This window comes from Rhinolophus sinicus, chromosome 2 (genome assembly GCF_057876585.1).
Source record: "Rhinolophus sinicus isolate RSI-liver-muscle chromosome 2, RSI-T2T, whole genome shotgun sequence".
Classification (NCBI taxonomy): domain Eukaryota; kingdom Metazoa; phylum Chordata; class Mammalia; order Chiroptera; family Rhinolophidae; genus Rhinolophus; species Rhinolophus sinicus.
The window spans coordinates 96,819,718-96,839,832 of NC_142502.1; the positions used below are offsets into that span (position 1 = coordinate 96,819,718).

General features: G+C 57.4%; 1 protein-coding gene across 4 annotated transcripts in view; it reads right to left on the reverse strand.

Annotated features, from left to right (window-relative positions):
• Window positions 1-813: 813 nt before the first annotated feature.
• The window catches only part of FOXP4 (forkhead box P4), a 51,395-nt gene continuing 32,093 nt past the window's right edge, over window positions 814-20,115 (reverse strand). Inside the window, exons 4-17 of one of the 4 annotated variants that reach the window (XM_074332903.2) lie at window positions 15,543-15,665; window positions 14,966-15,052; window positions 13,267-13,414; window positions 12,910-13,120; window positions 12,544-12,648; window positions 11,674-11,761; window positions 10,550-10,633; window positions 10,231-10,402; window positions 10,075-10,151; window positions 9,217-9,318; window positions 5,587-5,708; window positions 3,998-4,064; window positions 3,247-3,416; window positions 814-2,736 (exon numbers count right to left, since the gene is read on the reverse strand). In XM_074332903.2, coding sequence (XP_074189004.2) covers window positions 2,589-2,736; window positions 3,247-3,416; window positions 3,998-4,064; window positions 5,587-5,708; window positions 9,217-9,318; window positions 10,075-10,151; window positions 10,231-10,402; window positions 10,550-10,633; window positions 11,674-11,761; window positions 12,544-12,648; window positions 12,910-13,120; window positions 13,267-13,414; window positions 14,966-15,052; window positions 15,543-15,665 — 1,704 coding nt within the window. In that variant the 3' untranslated portion in view covers window positions 814-2,588. Of the gene's footprint in view, window positions 2,737-3,246; window positions 3,417-3,997; window positions 4,065-5,586; window positions 5,709-9,216; window positions 9,319-10,074; window positions 10,152-10,230; window positions 10,439-10,549; window positions 10,634-11,673; window positions 11,762-12,543; window positions 12,649-12,909; window positions 13,124-13,266; window positions 13,415-14,965; window positions 15,053-15,542; window positions 15,666-20,115 lie in introns of all 4 variants that reach the window. The other 3 variants (XM_074332901.2, XM_074332902.2, XM_074332900.2) reach the window with 3 other exon arrangements.

The window sequence follows — 20,115 nt, forward strand, 5'->3', positions numbered from 1 at the left end:
ATTGTGCTGGGGTCAGTACCCTAAACCCCCCATTGTTCAAGGGTCAACTGTACAGTACACACTTTCCTGGGCCTTGCTTGAGCATAGAGGCCTGGAGGCCCCTACCCTCAGAGGCGCCAGGACTCACCTTTGGTTTCAACAGCTTGGACAGACTCCTTTCCTTCTCTCCAACTATCCAGGTCCCCATGTCTGGGTTAGAATAACCCCTTTACTGGCCCTAAGCCCCAGTACCGACAGTACACACGTGGGCATGCATGCAGCCATCAACAGTCCTACCCGAGCAGCTCCATGCCATCCCACACATGCACGCACACACACCCCTAAGGTAGGAAGGTAGCCCCCACGGAGACATAGGTGATGGGCCCAGGGCATCTGGGAGAATGTCTCCAATGGGGGTGGCCAAGGTAAAAGTGCCCTGCAGCAGGACTCCTCATCTGGGGAGGCAAGCTACTCCCTGCTGAGAACGCGCGGCAGGACCTTGTATTTCAAACCCGGGCAGGAACTGGGGCAAGTTGTGACTTCGGGAGAAAACAGAATGATGGAGCGACCTGGCCTGAAAGAAAATACCAGAGAATGCCCAGGTGATGAATGGAAGAGGGGGACAGGGAGAGCAGAAGAAAGCCCTGGAGGTAAGCCTGGTGGCTGATGCTACCCCCTTCTTCTTACAAGCCCACACACTCAGCCCACTCACACTCGCATAAAGCACCCCTCCAGGGGCCCCCACTGTGCGGCTTGTGCCTCCTGCCCCCCAGCTCCCCAGAGAAATCTTTCCGCATTTAATCCCTCCCCCCTCACCTAGTGACAAACGCAGGGCCCGGTGTATAGAGGACGTTTAATATTTCTGTGCTGGTCAAACGGAACACAGGTGGGGAGTACACAGGGGAGGGGGCGAGGGCCCCCTGCCTCTCGGGAGGGGTGGCTTGTGAAGGGGTGTTATGTGGGGGTTTCTTGGGAAATAGTCCAAGGATTCTTCTCAGCAAAGGGGCCTGGCCTGGTGTGTCACGAGCACCCAGCACACCCAGGCCTTGGCCTCAAGTTGGGGTCCCCCATAGGGGGTCTGTGGAGAGGCTCACTTTGTCCAGCTTCTTTGCTGGAATCCACACTCCCAGCGTGATGGGGAATTGGTCCTAGAGAGGGGTCTGGAGAGCCCCCAGGAAGCAGCCCAGGGTTGGGAGTAGGGCTCACATGCCCACTGCCTGCGGGGATGTGGGAGCTGAGCCCACTCCTCTCCCTGCCCTGTTTCCTTCTCCCAGGCTGGGCAAGAGCAAAGAGGAGGCGAGCAGGGCCCCAGCCCCTACTGAGTCTCAGGGTCCTCAGGGTGCGGTGGAGAAGGGGTGGAGAGAGAGGGTCTTGGCCACCAACAGACACTGTAAACTTTGGTTTAAAACAATAACTTAAGTGGAGGGAGGGCTTCCAGCCTGGGGCGAGGGTAGGGAGCAGGAGCAGCGGGTGTAGGAGGCAATAAAGGAAAAAGCCAACAAAAAGTTTTGGTTTTTGCTTCCGGCATAAGAAAGGTCTTTGGTCATCCGTTTAACTGGGGGGACAGGGAAGGGAGGGTGAGGAGGACTGCAATAGGGGACCTATAGGCTGGGGGCGGGGGTCACCTGTTGGGTCACATCAGCCGCCAAATGAATCCCTCACCCGCCCCTCAAACCTGCTTTCAGCCTGGCCTTTATCCTTCTGTGACTGAGGCAGGCTGCTTCGGGCAGTCCTGGCACCACCTCTGCCCCACCTCTAGCCTCCAGGGTAGCTGGGCTCCCTTCAGTGGCTCCAGCTCCATTAGTCCGCCTAGCACAGACCTCTGTGGAGGGGGCGGGCACTGGGCCTCTTCCTGTGCTCCCTGGAGTTCAGGGCAGCCAGAGGGGCGTCCAGCAAATGGGGTGGAGGCCCAGTTCAGCCTGGGTCCCATCTTAGGTCGGGAGCAGGGCTGGAGCCGGGTGGCCCGGCTCCCATGGACACCACAGGGCACACAGCTTGTGCCACCCCAGCTGTGGATTTCGGGTGGGCACAGCGGCGGGGAATCCTTTCTTCTGGGGATGGTTGGAAACTTCAGTTCCTCCACCCAGGCCAGGGCAGGGGTAGGAGTCAAGGGTGGAGAATTATTTCTTCACAGTATGGAAAAGAAGGTGGAAGGAGCACAAATTAGGGAAGTGGGGCCTCTGGCCAGAAAAACACTGCCAGAGCCAGGTGCGAGGGGCCCTGGGTTTGAGAGGGGTGGCTTAGCCCCGCCTGCGGGTCTCCATGGCGCTGAGGGGCCCTGTAGGGGAGAGCTGGTGGGGGAGGAGGGCCCTGCTGCTGCTGGTGGCCTCGGAGGAGAGCGGGGTTCAGAAGTAGGGAGGGTCTGAGGAGGGGCCTAGGCCCTCGGTGTCCTCTGCTGGTCCCAGACCAGGGGTTGTGTCCCCTTGGGGGCGGAACCATCCCTGCCCCAAGCGTCTGTCAGTCTGGTCACATTGGGAGTTGATGGCCCAGCCCCCCCATCTGAGTCCTGGAAGTGCCTTGAGGTTTGGGCGGGGCTGTGGAGTGGGGGGTGTATGGGGCCTGGGTTCCAGGAGGGGTCTCACCCCTGCCCTGCCTGCCCCTAGAGGCCCTTAGGAGAGTTCCTCTCCTGGCAGCTCCTCCTCCAGGTCCCGGTCTTCCGCAGGCCCTGTGGTTCCGGGGTTGGGGGGCCCCAGGGCGGGGCCGGGCCGCCTGTCTTCCTCTGCCTCGGCTGGCTCCTCTTTCACCTGCACCTGGTGGCTGTGACAGAAGGGAACACATGGGCACCCTGGCGGCTTTTCCCTGTTCCCTTTGAACACTCATTCAGAATTCTGGGGCACAGCGGGGTGTCCACTGCTTGCTTCCCCAGGATCCCATCATCCCTAAGCCACTGGGGCCTATGTCTTAGGGAGATTGATCTCCCCCAGGGATCTCTTCAAAGGAAAGGGTGTGTTGGGATGGACAGAGATTGTCTTTGGTTGGGAAGAGAGAAGACAGAGAGGAGGGGAGATGAGAGAGAATGGAGGAAGGAGGAGGAAAACGAGAGGAGAAGGGAAACAAAAAGAAGGGGGAGAGAAGAGAAAAAGGCAGACAGGAGTGAGAAGAGAGACAGGAAGAGAAGATGTAGGGAGAAGTGGGGAGGTAAAGGCAGGAGGGGAGGACCAATGAGAAAGAAGAGGTGTTGGGGGTGACCAGATGGGGTCCCCCTGCAGTGCGATCTCCCTCCCTGGTCTATGGGCACTACGGGGGTCCATGCTGTGTGCTGCTCACCTGTACTGGGGTGGGGAGAGGCGAGGTGGGCTGCTACTGCCGTTGCTGGGGAGAGGCTCCCCGGGGGCGCCCACGTCATCATGGCTGAGGGGCAGGAGGCTGCTGGCAGAGCCAGGGTTCAGCATGCCAGGGCTGTTGAGGAGGGGGAAGCTGCTCTCGGCCAGGGCGGCCTGGAGGACACAGAGGCAGTCCTGTCAGGGGGGCTGCACCCAGTCAGGTGCTGTCCCTTCCCCACCCCTACAGAGCCTCCTGTGCGTCCTGTGTAGGTGCTGGCCCCAGGGGCCCATTTTTCTTGGCACCCCCCCCCCCGCCCCCGCTGCCACCCCCGAGCCCAGACTCAGCCTTCTGGAAAACCACAGCCCCTCCCAAGGCCAGGGTTCTGACCCAGACCTCCTCCCTCCCAGCTTTCCTGGGAATCGGGCCCTGATTTATCCCTTCCTAGGGGACAGAGGACTCCCAGATTGACAAGCCAGGGAAGGGGACCTGTTGGTTACGCCAACCTCTCTCCTCTCTGCCCTGTCATGCCCAAGCCTAGTACTGAAAGCACAGTCGCCCTCCCCAGCTGGGGTCAGGCTGAGGGTTGGGGTTTGGGCCTCCCAGAATAGTCCTTCCCCCTCCCCCTCCTCCTAAAGATGGGCCCTCTGCAGGGCGGGTGGGGGAAGGTCTCTTGTACGGGCCAGTTGTGTGTGGAAGGGAAATAAAGCGGAAGGGAAGGGGACTGGCTGGCGGGCTCTGAGCAAGGCCTGGTCACCTGGTAGCTGGCGTTAAGTGCTCCGTAGCTGAGGCCGGAGATCATGTTCTTCACAAGGGTGGGGCTCCTGGAAGAGAGAGAAGGCAGTTTGTTCGGTTCATTCATTGACTTACTCCTCACTCATGCCTGGACCCTGACAAAGGGGCGGCTTTGTGCCAAGGGTTGTCCTGGCACATTCTCCTGAGGAGCCAGGGCAGGGCTGGTCATCATCTGCTGAGCCTTGTGTGTGCCTCATCTTATTCAATCCTCACGCTGACCTGGCACGTCAGGTACCAGCAGCCCCCTTCCCAGGTGAGGTGCTGGGGCTCTGGTTCGCGTCCAACATCTCAGAGCTGGTTAACTGGGAATAGCAGCCCCTCCCAACGTGTCTTCACATTGTGCTGCTCCAGCACTTTCTCTCCAGTCCAGATTTCCCAATATTCAGCAAGATCCGAGCTACAGCCTTGACAGTCGCGTATTTGCAAAATCCACACTTTCTTGCCATCCCAATTTTGGGACATCTAATATGCTATGTGCTCAGCCAGTCACCACGTTTCATACCTAAGGCTTTTCTGCATAGGAAGGTGTTCTGGAGTTGGGTCAGGAAAAGCAATGGTTCAAGGCTGTTCCTCTTCCACAGGGATTACGCCCAGCTTATAGAGCGTCTCAGAGAGGTTAAGAAACTGATACAAGGTCACAGAGCTGGTGAGAAGGAATTTGAACCCAGGTCTTCTGATTCCAAGTTGGTAATGAGACATGATACCAAACGTAACTGGCATGTGGGAACACTTAGAAGGGGATGGCTTTCTGTCCCTTTTCCTGGTCCAGACCCTGCCCCAGTCCCCACAAATGCCTGAGGATGGAGAGGCTCTTATCTGGGGAGAGGGAATCTTTGACAGGAACTGGTAACCACAGAGCTATCCATCTAACTTGCCTCAGACTTCGTGCTCCCTTCCCTGAGGCCTCAGGGCCAAGAGGCACAGGCAAAGGGTGGTCTGTGTGTGGGGTGTTTGGGGCGAAGGGCACTGGTGCTGGGAGGGAAGCCCAAAAAGGAGGTTTTGACCCTCCTGCAGGTTCCTCAGTTTCCCCTGAAAATGCTGCGTGGTTAAGCAGAACACAAAAATTGGCAAGTCAGAGAACCAGCTCTGCCACAAATCTGCTCTGCCCTCCCTGCAGCCCCTGGCCCTCCGGGCCTCCTCTTCCTGTAAAATGAAGAGGTGGCGCCTGGGGATCTCAGAGGTTGGTTCATCCCATGATAAAATGGGGGAGAGTGGCCCTAGGGAAGGCAGCTCCTTCACCAATAACCACAATGGCTGGCATTTGCCCATGTCCCAGCTCTGGCCATGGCTACTTTGGGCCTCTGTCTCCTTCTAGTGCCAGGTCCCCTTCAGCTGTTTCCCTCTGTCAGGACAGAACAAGACATAAATGTCCTTTTTCCAATCTGTCACTTCCAGGTTCCAGTCTGCCTTGTGTCCCTCCACTCCTTTTCTCCCTGCCTCACCCCCAAAGTGGGAAGGATTTGGTGCACAGGAGTGCCCTGGAGAGGCAAGCGGGTGACCCGGCCCACATCCCGGTGGGTGCACCCCACCCAGGGCTGGCCCCACACCTACCCCGTCATCTTTGGCGGTCTCCGCTTCTGATACTCCCGCTCGTCCACAGTCCACACAGCACCTTTGACGTTCTCCACACGCACGAAGCACTTGTGCAGGCTGAGGTTGTGCCGCACGGCATTCTGGAGGTGCAGTGACAAGCGGCAGACGCTCAGAGGCAGCCTGCTCGGCCCCTCCTCTGCTCAGGTGAGCACACACAGGAAAGTCCCACCTTGTCCCACTTTCCCCCACCCAGGGACCAGCAGAGGAGGGGCCGGCCCTGAGAAGACCCTGCCACGGGGAATGGAAGGCCCTTCTCCAGCCCTTGGAGTCAGGGGCTCCCAGCACCTTCATCACTGACAGCCCATTTTATTATCTGCCCTCCTTCCTGCCACATTCTGGAGAACTCCATGTACCAACTACATGATATGTAGTTAGTAATACTTTGTTTTTCTATCATCATTAATCAGATGTGCAGCTGGTATTCAGGGCTTCTGATTGGCCTGAAGTCACACTCAGGCCTTGGGACTTCAGTGAGCCTGGGACACTTTATCTTAGGTGCTCATAGAATTCCCATCAAGCTTTGAAAAGTTTTGGGGATAACGCCGGAACTCACTGCAACCGCCCTCCACGTCTAGGAGTGTGGAAGCCATGGCTTTGAGCTGTGCCTCAGAACAGGCAGCTGAGAGCATGAGGTATACAGTAGAGGCCTAATACATACTTATTGAAATAAAGTGGGAGAAAGGAGAGCGTGGGCTTAGTAGCAGTAAGGCAGGAAGAGAAAAAAGAGGAAAAGTCACCTTGTCGCTCCCACCTCCTCCTGGCAGGATAACTGCAGGAATTGAGGCCATCTGGTTTGTAGGACATTTGGGTGAGGGTGGGGTGCGTGGCCCAATTCATGCCCCCAAGGAGCCTGAGCTAGGGCCCCAATCCCCTCCCTCCCCCCACCACGTCCCTCAGTCCTGTCCCTGCACTCGTCTCTCTAAGCTTCACCCACCCAGCTGTCCCTGTCCCTGTTACCTGTCCTCCCTCTGCCTCCCCCTTCTTGTCCCCATCTTGTCTCCTCTTTACATTTCTAAATGGGGAAGAAAGCAGGCAGGGCGGGCAGCCCGTGCCCCTAGAGATCCCCTCTCCCTCTCTCCCTTCCAACTCTTGCCACTTGCAACTGGCCCGATTTCATTACCAATTTTAATTTGCCTCTAATTAAATCCTGTGTATTTTTCCGACTCGCTTGCTAATCCACGAGGGAGGCGGGCGGCTGGAGTGGAATCTCTTGGAGCGATAATTACAAAGGGCCTAATCACGCCGGGGCTCCTGCCTCGGAATAAATTTGCCCGCATTACGGGGCTCCGATCCTCCGCTTTGCAAATGAGAATGACCCCAATTTCCGAGGATGGCCTCACCGGGGCTTTTTTCCCTCATTTCGAAGCCTGATTCGTGATGAGAGACTAATTCGTTACGCTGAAACATTAACGGCAATTTAAGGGGTCTGGCGGGGGCTTCGTAAACAAAAGGAAGGGCCCACAACACAGGCCCTGGAAGGGGATGGACAGGGGGAGGGCTAGTGAGGACCATCGGCTCGGCAGATGGCGGTTCTGTCCCCTGGATGAACAGCAGCTGGCCTGCCCCACACTGGCTCCGGACCCTTCTGCCCTCGTCTGGAGTGGACAGCATCTCAGGGTAGGGGCCAGAGGGGTGAAAGAGGAGAGAGGAAATAGTTGAGCAGAGGAAGGACTTCAATGGAAGATAAATGAGTGAAAAGCGGAGATCGGAGGGAAACAGTTCGGTGTAGACAAGGTGCATTTCCCAAGTAACATGAAAGAAGCTGCAAAACTCCTGAAGGTCAAAGGGGACCTCTAGCTGGGATGGAGTCTGCTATGGCACAGCGAGGGCACAGGCAGTGAACCCAAGTGCTGGAAGCGGCAGCAAAGCACTGCTAACTGGAAAGGCCACCCACTCAGTCATCCAGCCGGCTTCCCAGTGGGACTTAGGCTACGTGAGGGGAGATGAAGGTGAAGACCCCAGAGCCAGAGACACGCCACCGAGACGACCAAGGGTGGGCAACCAGTCGAAGGAGGCATGGAAGGCCAAGGGAGTGGGGCTGGGGGTGGCTTCATGACAATCACCAAGGGGTTTAAGGGGTTAAGTCACTTAAACCAGCTCCTCCTGATCTCAAGAAAGAAGAGTAAAAATTGCAGTGAGGTGGTATAGTTAAGTGAGAACAGGAAAGGAGGGTGGGTGGTGAATGGCACTCTGCCCCCCAGGAGACTGTCTTATGGACCTGAGGCTCTACAACGTCACCCCTAAAAGCAGAGGATTAATATGCAATATTAAAGTAAACATAAGATAACAATCGTAATGATCTATATAGGACTCCATTGTTTACAGGACTCTATTGTTTACAAAACCTGCTATCTAAACTGGCCTGGAGGTTGGAGACGGGACCAGGTGGCCCCAGGAAGGCCCTGCTGGCTCAGAGAGAGGGCAGGACTGTGGTTGGCAGGAAATGACATCACTCACAGCCAATCAGAGCAGCTGTCCCAGCCTCATAGCCTCTCCCCCAAGCTTTAGGAATTGGGCATGGGGATATAGAAGATCACGGAACAGTCTCTACTACTGCACTGAGCACACTCCCAGAGCAGAGAGGGCAGGGCCCCGTGCACACCTCACTGGGTCCTGGACTCTTGCGGGGAGGGGGCTTCAGTGACACTTGTTGAAACCTGGTGGGATGTGGGGGAAGTTAGCCTGTTTAACTGCAGTTTCTGCACTGGCCAGCAGGGGGACTCAAGAGCCAGGCTTCCAAGTAAGGTTCTGAGACAGGGACTCCTCAGGTGTCTAACGTTCCCCACTGGGCCCAACACTCCCTTCTCCTACCCCCACCTCCCAATTTTGATAACCACTTTCCCACTCCACTGCAAAGACCCTAATAGTTTCACCCATCAGACAGACAGATACACACAGGTGACATACAGACCATCTTGGCTATAGAGAAACAAATGGTTTAGCAACTCAGCCCACATATCTGTGTCCCATTTTTCTAGAGTCCCTCCCTTGCCTGCCTCTGGTCCCCCAGGAAAACTCTTATGGGATGAAGGCGTTGAAATGACTAATTGGATGGAGACAATTATCTTCCTGCCGCCGATGGCAGAGTTGGGGAGAGTGTGTGACTCCCTTGTTTGGGCCCCAGTGCCTCAGTCCATCCACATGTCTGGGCCTGCACCCCCCACCCCAACCCTGGGTTTCACAATGTGTGCCTTTAGTCAAGGTATCCAGACCCTTAGGGTCTCTGGTGAACGTAACCCAAGCCTCCCTACCAGGCTCAGGCATTCCAGCTCTTGGGGGCCCTACTTCACAGGGCTGGAGTCTTTGGGCGCCCATGAAGAAGCATTCGAGAGGGTGTCTTCCCAGAAAAGAAGGCAGCATGAGGCTAGAAGGCAGGGGTCTTTAAGAGGCACTTAATGAACATCCCATGGCCCCTGCAGAGGTGGGGGTGGAGGGGCACATGGCCCAGCCTGAGCTCCGGTGGGCAGGTGGGGCCATGTCTGCAGGACCACCTCTCCGAGAGGGATAATTGTTAGGCATCCTTAGTCTCAAAGGGATGTGACGTCCAAGTGTGACTGGGGCCCGGGGCTGGTGGGAGGCATGCCTCACCTTCCAGGTGGCAGTGTTTCTCCGGAAATAGGCGAACATCCTGGTGAACCAGTTGTAGATCTCGTTCAGGGTCAGCTGCCTGTCAGGAGTTTCCAGAATGGCCTGTGGGCAAGGAAGCAGCAAAGGGACCCTCAGCTTGGACCTCACAGGGTCCCAGGCCTGTGTTCTCTCCCCCAGGATCTCTCTCTTCTGCCTGGCCCCCAGCTCACCCCGTGAGCAGAGGAGACCCCTGCACATAAGCATGTGGATAAGGACCCGTGGTGCTTGCTGGTCCCGAGAAGGGCAGGCTGGTCACAGCCCAGTCAGAGACCAAGGGGAACACAAACCTCAAGGGCTATGTGCTTGTGCAAAGAGCACACGAATTTTTCTGGAGGAAAAACAGCTCCAAGGACCCGTACCCTAGAGTGGGAATGAAAGCAGTATTCTTAGGAGAGAGCTATGTCTAGGACGTGGGGGCTGTTAGGAATTTATCCAAATTTTGGCAAAGTCCCGGTCCCCACTTATGAGATGGTGTTTGGGTGTGTGGGAGACAGAAGGAGGCCAACTAACAGTGACCGTAAGTCTATTAGAAAATAGTCTCATGGGTGTGTGTGCACATGGAAATGAGAGAATGACGACACAGTGGGTATGAATAGCAAAAAGAAGTGTGTGTGCTCCCAGAGAAATGTCTGCGTGACCAGATGAAGCCTGTATGAGACCTACAGCTGAGCAGGGGCACTTCAGCGAGCAGGAGGGGACAACCGTGAGAGGGGAAGTTATGTTCCCTGTTCCAGGATCCTCCTGCAGGCTGGGACCCTGAGGCAGGGCTGCAGCCTGTGTGCCATTTCCCACACCCCTCTGGCTACCTTCCATGCTCACCTGGCGGATGAGGGAGGCGTAGGTGAAGGGGGGCCTGACGTCCGCATTCTTGTAAAACTCATGATTCTGGGCCAGCTCTGGGGGAGACAGGCAGATGAGGTAGCCATTTGGACGGCCCAGCTTGGGAAAAAATAATGCCCCTCCCACGGCCCTTACCTGAGGAGATGGGGGAGCAGAACTTGTCACTGCTCCTCCGGCGGGCGGGGCCCCCGCTGTGCAGGGAGGCAGAGCCCAGGCCTGGAGGCCTTAGAGGGGTGACAGGGGCTGCAGCCGAGGTGGGCGGGTGCACCAGGCCATCTGGGAACGAGTCTGCTGCGGAGATGGTCACCTTGGAGAATGAGGAGGAGCCGGGGACCGGGTTCAGCTGTGAGCAATGGGGAGGGCACTGAGACCAGCTGGGTGGGTGGGGGTCCGGAGGGTCCAGGGAGTTGTGGAGGGGTGGTGGGAGGGCCACAAGGAGGGGAGAGGCACTCACTGGCTGGCTGAAGGGCTTGGGCTCGGAGGGCCGCATGTGCAGGTGGGCCATCATGGCCTGCAGCCGCTCGCTCTCCTTGGCGAGCTGCAGAGAGGGTGGAGAGGCTGGACGTGAGCAGGGGCTGTGCCCGGAGGCAGCCAGGTCTTCTTCCTCTTCCATATCCCAGCAGACACCCCAGAAAGGCCCTATTCCCACCACCACATGCCCTCCAGCCTTGACATCCCAGTTCCCTCTGTCTCCTGCCCTCTGGCCCCTCACGTCAAGGTCAGGGCAGGGACTGCCTGCTCCGTGAAGCCCTCCCCACTTCTCCTTCAGGCTGTGTGTCCCAGGCTCAGCTTCGTCATGGTCAGGGGCCCTCTTTCTAACAGCACAACCTTTTCTCCCCATCAAGGGCAGAGGCTGTGGTTGAACAACACCCAAGTCCAGTGGCACTTGCGTGTAAGAAGGTCCTCAGGCACTCAATGGAGACACAGGAATAGATGAATGATTCAGTCACCCACATTCATCAATTCAAGAGATCTTTCACAACCACTGCCTCAAAGCAGGGCGCTCTGCTAGGTGCCAGAGGGCGGTGGGGAAATATCGACCAGCTGCCTGGCCGCCTCTCCTGAGGAGCCTCCTGAGTACTCTGTTACAGAGCTTAGACTCAGGAGCCAGACTGCCTAGGTTCTCCCTCCAGCTCTGCCACCTGCTAGCTGAGTGACCAGAACCAAGTTACTTCACCTCTCTGTGCCTGTTCTCTGTAAGATGGGGGATAGTAATAGTACCCACCACACAAGGTTGTTCAGAGGGCTACTTGAGTTACATATAGGTGAAGTATTTAGGACAGCACAAGTAAGTGCTCAGGGCATTAGCTATGAATATTATTTTTGTTGTTTGTATTAGCATGAGTCTCTTCTCTGGCCCTCTCAGCAGACACGACCCTGACCCTGGTTTACACCCTTCAAAGTCCAGCTGCCCTCACCTCAAAAGCATGGTAACTAGGCCCTAGAAAATACAAGATGCTGATTTTGGACCCTCTGGACCCCCACCCACCCAGCTGGTCTCAGACTCCCCACACCCCTGGGGCAGGGGCAGGGGATGCAGCCCTGGGGCACCTCCCCCTCTGCAGCCTCAGGCCACACCTGGATCTCCAGCTGCTGCACCACCTGCATCTGGACGCGGCACTGCGCGGTGCTCCGGTCATCCAGGGCGTGCTCTGTGTTGAGGTGTCTTTAGGGGGAGGAGGGGGCGGAGAAGAGAAAGTTGGGCCCGGCTTTCCTGCTGTTACCACCCTCCCACCCCATCCTCGAAGCCCACCCAAAGGCCTCGAAAGCAGACAGACCAAGAAATACAAAGAAGGGAAAGGGGAGGGTAAAAAGAAGAAAACAAAAAAAAACCGGGGCCAAGGAGGAAGCTGCGTTCTCGTCACCCTCCTTTGATGTCTTTGCTAAAAATCCCAGCTACAGAGAGATCTAATTGCAAATGAACTAATTAAGTAAACCTCTGACGAAGCGTGAAAACAATTTGTTTGACCCTGATGCTGCAAGGGTCTGAGAGACAGCAGAGTTAATCAGTCAGTGACAGAGCCTGGCACGGCTGTGGCAGCTGGCCGCCTGCTGCCAGCCGCCTGTCTGCCTCCCGCCCTGCCTGTCCACCAGCCAGGCCTGTCACTAGGCCATCACTCTTGGGGGCTGAGTCTGGGGGGAGGAGAATGTGGGGAGTCCTCTCCCTTCCCTCACACCCCCACCCCACTGGGCTGTGCATTCTGGGAATGGGGTGGGGAGGCTCCCGGTCTGGGGAATATATGCTGGGCAGGTGGGTAGGAGTGATGGGGAGTTGATTAGGGCAGAGAAGGAACTAGGTACCCGGGGGGCGGGAGACAGCAGGACAGCTGGTTGCTGAAGGCCCAAGAAGGGGCAAGCTAGGTGGCAGGCTGGGGGTGAGGGGCCCTGTGGAAAGGCTGCTGCTGGTAGGGAAGGCTGAGGGCAAAGGACAACGGGGGTGACACCTACTTGATAAACTGGCCCAGGTCTTCACACAGGGTCTCACAGCCAGGCCACTTGCACTCTCCGTGTCCATAGAGGGGGTGGGAGCCGGGTGTCTCCTCGTGGGAGGAGCTAGGAGGAGAGGGCGGTGGTAGTCAGGGAAGCTGAAGACCCCAGCAGCCCTGGGTCCAGCCCAGCCCAGGTTCCTGCAGATGCCGTTTCTGTCCCTAACACAGGTTTCCCAGAGGCCTAGCACCATTTGGTGTGCCCTGGGAGAGGTAAGCTTCACCCCACCCTCCCAGCCCCCACCATGTGTGTCATCCCTAGGGGCCCAGGTGTGCCCCTGGGCAGGTCTGCAGTGCCCCCACCCCCACCCCAGCCTGGGCCCCGTACCTGTCTCTCCGAGGTGTGAGCACAGTGGGCTGTCCATTGGGCAAGGTGTGGTGGGAGAGCGGGGGTGAGACTTTGGGGGGGGCGGCAAACGAGGTAGCGGTGGTGGCCGTGCCAGTGAGGTCCAGCCCCTCCTGCTTGACGCTGTCCTCGGCAGGCTGCCCGGGAGCACCCTCACCCTTCCACAGCTGAGGCAGGTCCGTGGGACACACGGCTGCTGTGGCGGAAAGAGGCGAGAGGCTGGCAGAGTCTCAGGAACGTAGGGGGCCTCCCCAACTCACCCCTGGGGCAGGAGTGTGCCAGCCCTTGGGCACAGTGAGGGCTGTGGGGCTGGGCTGGGGGGTGGGGGTAGCTACTCACCTTGTGGGAGGGTCTGGAGGGGCCCGGAGGCTTGGCTGGGCTGCAGGCTGACCAGCCCCTGTCTCTGCAGGTTGAGCAGGTGTTGCTGCTGTAGCTGTTGCATTTGTAGAAGCTGCTGCTGGAAGGCCAGCTGCTTATTCCCCAGTGCCTGGTGGGGGCCCCGAGGGGGTGGGCAGAGAGATGTGCCATCAGCCTCAGGTGTGCCATCTGGCCCCCACCCTGCAGTCACCCCTTCCCAGGGCCTCTCAGCCCCCGGAGCTGTCGGTGCAGTGTCCGAAGCTGCAGCTTCTCTGCTCCCGGCCCAGCTTCCATAGGGCTGCATGCCTCCTCGCAGTAAACACACGCATGCACGCACGCACGCGCGCAACACACAGCCAGACCCAGACACGCAGCACGACGCCTCCCGCCTCCCTGCTCCCGCCTCCCTCCTGCTGCTGCTTAGCGCCTGCTCTAGCTCCCCGCACCGCAGCTGTGCAGGCCTGGGAGGGGGGGAGCTCTCATCACAATGATCGATGAGCCTGTCAGACTCCGGGGGCCACTCCCGCCTGGCAGGCACCCTTCCCACATGCCCGGGGTGCCCCCCTTCTGCTCTGAGGAGGGGGCCTTCTCCCCTCCAGCTCCTCTCCTCTCTTTCTTAGATACAGAGAATCAAGGAGTCTGACGGGACTTTAAAAGATCAGCATCAGCGGGTCATCCCTGGCTCAGGGACAGTCACATCCATACTGCTGGGGGGCACTCACACTGTTCAGTCACTAGCTCTAGGTCGCACACATGCAAGCGTTCTCTTACTCTCTTGGTCCACCACCCCCCCGCGCCCCCACCCACTCCAGGAGTCAGTTCTTTACACAGGCACTGACAAGTCAGCCTGTCAGCAAGTCTCTTCTGAGCCCCAGGATCCAAGCCTGTCCTGGGTGCTCGGGAGTCAGGGACGTCTCTGCCTGCCTGCCTGCTTGCCCTGGGGGTGGGGTGGGTAGGGGCTAACTAGTCAATAAACCCAGCCTAGAGATAATGCAGAGAATGCAGCAATTACCAGACCCTTGTGGGGGAGGCTGAGGAGCTGGGGAATGACTGGGAAGAGGCAACTCAGAGCTTGGTTGTGGTTTGGCAAGCAGGAGGGAGGCACGTGTCTGGGACAAGAGGGACAGGGTAGCAGGGCCTGGTATGGAAGCTCAGGAGATACTGTGGCCCAGATGGGGCAGGTGGTGTAGGTTGGAGAGTTCTCTGGATAGGGCAGGGCTGATGACTGTCAGGGACAGAAGTTGGGGCAGCTGGGGGGCAGAGCAAGTGGTTTGCTGAGCAACTAAAAGGTTCTCAGGACCAGAGTGGAGGACTGAGGAGCTGGGTCACTAAGAGACAAGCAGGTAGGAAGAGCGCATGAGAGCGAGGCAGCTGGTTATGAGCGGGGACCATCCAACATTCATATACATGTCTACAGGCACGTGCACAGAGACAACACAGGGCTCCATCTTCTGGCTCTCATTAACCCAACAACACAAGGCAAGGAGAGGAGGTCTGAAGGGGGATGAGAGGAGATGGAGAAATGTGAGCCCCCACCGCCACCTCCTCCATGCTCCCTGTTCCCCTCCCTCAGCCTTTTCTTGGCTTTGCCACTACTCCCACAAGGCCATTCTCTCCGACCACCTTGGGACACCCCGGCTCTGGCCAGGTGATGGGACGGGGCCCTGCACGAGCCCCTTACCTCTTTGGGTTGCTGCTTCCCAGCCTGCTGTTGGGTGAGGAGCTGCAAATGGAGCTGCTCTTGCTGCTTCTTGTAATATTCCTGCAGCTGGGGGTGGGGGTGGCAGGAGGCAGGGATAGGAGTGGGAGTAGGTTACCTCTGGCAGCGGACTGCTCACCCCAAGCAACCCCAGCCCTGTGGTGACTGGGCTCTTGGATGCAGCAGTGGGGAGTCTTACTGGGCAGTGGGATGGAGGGCCCCACAGGGAGATGTGTGCTCTGAGAGGATGCCTGAACGGTCTGCACCAGGAAGGAGTGGAGAAGGGAGAGGGGAGTTACACTCTACACTTCCCAGCCCTCTTGGTAGGTCCCCTGATTAGGTCGAGATGCCAGGAGCCAGGGTGTTGTAGTACTTTGCCCTTCCCTGGGGTTCTGGAGATAGAGGTGGGGCCTCCGGGGAGTGTGAGGGGGCTGCTGTGGGAGAAGCCTGACCTCTGACCTCGCCCAGCTGCCCTGGAGGAACTAAATAGGCTGGGAGCTGGGAGGCCAGTGCCTACCACCACCACCCCCCTTCCCAGCTGCCCCAGGGCCAGACTCACCTGCTGGAGCATGAGTGCTTGCTGCTGCTGGAGCAAGGCCTGCAGCTGTGGGGGCGACAGGATCTGCTGCATCTGTTGTGGGGTAAGCATCTGCGGCGACATCATGGCCACTGACACGGGCACCTGTGGGATTCGGCCGTTAGCCTGCTGGCCTCGCCCCCACCCCAGGGAGGGCATGCACCCAAGGCCCCACCTACAATATGGCGGCGTGGCTCCAGAGTGGAGACTGCCGGGTTCAAATTCTGGCTCTGCCACCTACTAGCATGGTGTCTTTGGACAAGTGACTTGCCTCCCTGTTCTGTTTTCTTTTCTCTGACATGAAAGCAGCAACAGTGCCTACCTCTTAAGGTTGTCATGGGGACTAACGAGTTAATCCTTAGAACAGCATCCGGCATACAGCAAGTGCTCATAAGGCTGCCTATCGTTTGGGATGCGCTCTCTCAAGTACAGGAAGATTAGACTCTAGTGGCACCAGTTGGGAGAACCCTAGCAGCACGTCCAGCACACAGCAGGCACTCACTGTGTTTGCTCTGGTGGGGTCTTCCCATCCAGGAAGGCAGCAGCCAAGCCATTCCCAACTCTTGCTCTGTCTCTTCTGAGACAGTCTGTGAGGTGGGCCTGGCCAGGAAGGCAGCCTGCAGCCATGGGGAGGATTCAACACCGTGGGCAGGAGGCCCTGGACTTTGGCCCCGTCACATACACATCACATTCTGCAGCACACCTGTCCAGATGGCATACACAGAGGCCCAGAGAGCACTGAGCGGCCATCCTTCGTGGGTATGTGTGTAGGTACAGCTAAGTGGCCAGCAGGGTGGAGAGAGCCCCAGGCAGGGAGTTAGGAGGCAGGCTTCTCTTCCTAGCTCTGCACTGAACTCGCTGTGTGACCCCCAGCAAGTCACTTGCCCTCTCTGGAGTGTCAGTTTCCTCAACCATCAAAGAGAGAGAGGATTCTAAGAGATGGCTCCTTCCAGCTGGAACATGCAGGATTCTCAAAGTAGAACCGCTTTCTGTCCCCTGTCCTGGGTTTGACCTCCACAGGAGGCTCTGAGAATCTAGCTATAGGTAAAAGGTACAGGGAAAAGCAGTAACATCATTTTTTTCCCAGCCCCACCCCCCCTGAAATGCCCAGGCTTGTGCAGTCATAGCCAGGGAGGCCCAAGGCACAGCACTGTCTTATCCCCTTCTGGCAGGACAGGTGCCCTGACCGGGCTACCTGCCACTCCCACTACGCTGAGAGCACAGACTCTTCTCTCCTCTTCTTCTCACTCCCAGGCCCTAAGATGTGCCCAGCACACAGCAGGTACTCACTACGTTTGCTCCCCTGAGCTGAAATACCTTTCCCAGTGGATCGGAGGCCCCTCTGCCAGCCCTAGGGCATGGAGGGAGGGGTGCAGGGCGGCCCAGTCAGGGAGACATGTCCTGCAGGGACTTGTCTTGTGCAGGATGTGACAGGTTAGGTCCCCAGGGGACGCATGGCCCCTGTCATCTCCCCCCAACCCCATGGGTGGGGCAGCGGAGGAGGAGTTGGTTCCTTTTGGGATCCTTGGCAGAGGCAGGCCGCAGCCTCAAGCCGCCAATTAGGGAATCCCCAGGTAAAGGAGCAGTGAATCCAGGGACACGGGAAGTTCCACTGCCCCCAGCTCTTCTCACCCAGCTAGTGGCTGAGCCCAGCCCTGGGCTTTCCCCCTTCCCCTAGCGTCTCTGTGCCCACATCCCTGGGAGGGGCAACCCCTGGTTCTTTAGCCATGGACATCCCTGGGAAGGAAGGCTCCAAGGGGCCTCTGCAGAGGAGCCGGAAGCGGCAGGGTTGGGATTCAAGGCCAGGTCTGTGTCCTCCATGGTTCCTGGCGTTTCCACATCTCACAATGCCTGCCCCACCCTGGAGCAGGTCTTGAGAAGGGTTTCGGAGAGTGTGTGGACACTAAACCATCCAGGGAGCTGAAGAGTGGATGGGGCTGCAGATCCCAAAGGCCAACCGCCCTCTTTCCACTGTGTCGGAGGACACTCCGGAAAGCCAGGCTGCAAGGGTGTTCTGGTCCCTCTCAGAGGGACCTCGGGGACGGGGTGGGCAGTGGCACAGACCCACTCCCCCTGAAGAGAGAGCTGCCCGAGTCCTTTGTTGGGTAACCCAGGCAGGTGGGCTGCTCAACTGTCCTTTCTTTCCTCCTCCCGTGAGGATGCCCAGAGTGGGGGTACAGAGGTCAGAGCCCTGGATTTCTGACTCAGGTGACCTAAGTTCTTGTCCCCGACATTGACCATTCTTTGAAATCACCAAGCCTTACTTTCTCTATCTGCTCACCGGGGTTTGGCACACCTGCCTGCCCCACCTCACAGGGCAAAAGGCTGTGGATTATGTGCCAGGCAGTTGGCTGGCCCTTAATGAGTATGATCTCCCTGAATCTTCACAGCAACGCTGGGAGGAGGGTATCATCACTGTTACCATTTTACAGATGAGAAAACTGAGGCCTAGAAGTTAAACAATCTTCCCTACCCTCAAAGGGACAAGGGGAGAAGAGGTAAGTGAAAGTGATTTGTACGCCATTAAATTCTTTACAAATGTGTAACAACATACTTTTAAAAACATTTTGGATTTTCCTTTTCTCCTCTTTTCTAGTCTCCTCCTTTCCCTCTCCCTTCTCCACTGTTAGGTGCTCCAAGGGCCCCAGAGGGCACTGGGTGGCCAAGGTCACTTAGAAGAAAGGCAGTGGGCCTCCCACTCTCCACACAGCGAGAGCTACACCAGAGAGGCACTCAGCCCACAGCAGGTAAGACAGAGACCAGACACCCAGATCTTTCCAGGTACTAGGAGTGAGTCACTGCAAGTGGCATGCAAGAAAGGATGTGGCATTTCCTTCCTTGGGGCTTTCCTACTTGGAGGCAGGGGAATGGAGGAGATGACCTTGGAACACCTCCCTGGCCCCACTGTTCCAGCCAAGTGGCCAAACAGCTGGCTGGAGAGGCGGCTACAGAGGTAGATCTGGATGGATTCCCTTGTGTGTACTTGTCTCTAAGGTGGCCCTGTGGGGTCAATAAAGGTCAGCAAGGTGGCTGCCACATGCTGATCTCCTGGGCTGGCTGACCCATCTACTACCCCCAACGCCCCTTGGGGTTCCGAGCATTGAGCTGGAGCTCCCCTGGTGTCCCCACTGACCCCTCACCGGGCCGGGATGTGTTGGATGGACACTGCTGACTACTCAGCTCAGCAAAGCCCGCAGCTCACCACCTGGAGCGCGGCCAGGGCAGCCACATGCTCAGTAAGGGCTCGGCAGTGTGAGCTCTGGGCTAAACGCTGACAGCTGCCTCCAGGCCCTCCCCCAGGGGCCCTGCTCGGGCCTGGACCCCTCCATCCACCATGAATACAGTGTGCTGGGCTCCATGGCCGGACTGGGAACAGCGATGGTGCCCAACATAGAGGGAGCTTGTTTGGGGGCTGAGGATTGGGATGGATATAATTTGGTGCCAGTCAAGGACCTAAACTCAACCTCTGAAGTATGGGGTCTGGGGTCCCTGGACTAGGCCAGAGCTCAGTTTAGGTTAAACTCCCTGCATATCACCAGGAGTCCTTAGACTGCTGCTGGGCTGGAGCTACTACAGCAATAATGATCGTGGTGGGACACTAAGAAGAACTTCTAGAAATGCCAAAAGAGGAAGCCTCAGGGGGGCTAAGGAGATGAGACAAAGGCTGGGCAGAGCTAAGGGGTCTGGCCTTAGCACCCCTCTGCCTAAAGCCCCAGCTACTTGTGCCGTCTTCTGTAACTATCCCCTCCCTACCTGGGGTCCAGGCCTGAGCACAAACCAGGCAACCCCTAGGCTGCAGCTGGAGACCTAACACGGTTTTAGAAACTCTTCTGAAGCTGGCTCTATGGAAGGGATGGTGAACATGGCTGCGAGGTGAGTGGGCAGGCAATCCTACCTAGAGTTGGGGAGCAGAGTAGTGTCCTGTGGGGGCCACTGGGAAAGGGGCTGCCATTGATCTCCCTTCATTACCCATTTCACTTAAGCTCCAAATCAATAAAATGCACTTTTCTACTTGCTCTCCCGTATTCCCCATCAGCCTCGAGCTCACAGAAAAAGCTGTCTCTGGCCTTGGACCCCATTTGGGGACAGAACCCCACCTCCTTGGAGATTGTGAACTTGAAGGTGGGAATAAAAGGCAAGGAAGGTACCGAGGGTTCGAAGAGAAGAAAGGTCAACAGTCAGGGCTCCAGGCTCCTGGGGAAAAGTTCAGACGTGGCCCCAAAAACCCCCACCACTCTGAGCCCAGGGCTCTGTTCCTATGGACTGCTAGTGTTCTTCACTACTGTGCCAGGCACACAGCCAGTGAGAGTGCTGGAGCTAGTTGTTTGGGTTCAAATCCTGGCTCTGCCCCTTATTAGCTGTGTGACTTTGGACAAGTTACTTCACCTCTCTGGGCCTCAGTAGCCTCATCTGCAACATGAGGCTAATAATAGTATCTACCTTATAGGACTGTGAGGATAAAATGAGATGATATTTGTAAAGCACTTAGTGTCTGCCCCATGATAAGCACTCTGTAAATATCAATTGTTAGTTTAAGAAGTACTGATTGAGTCCT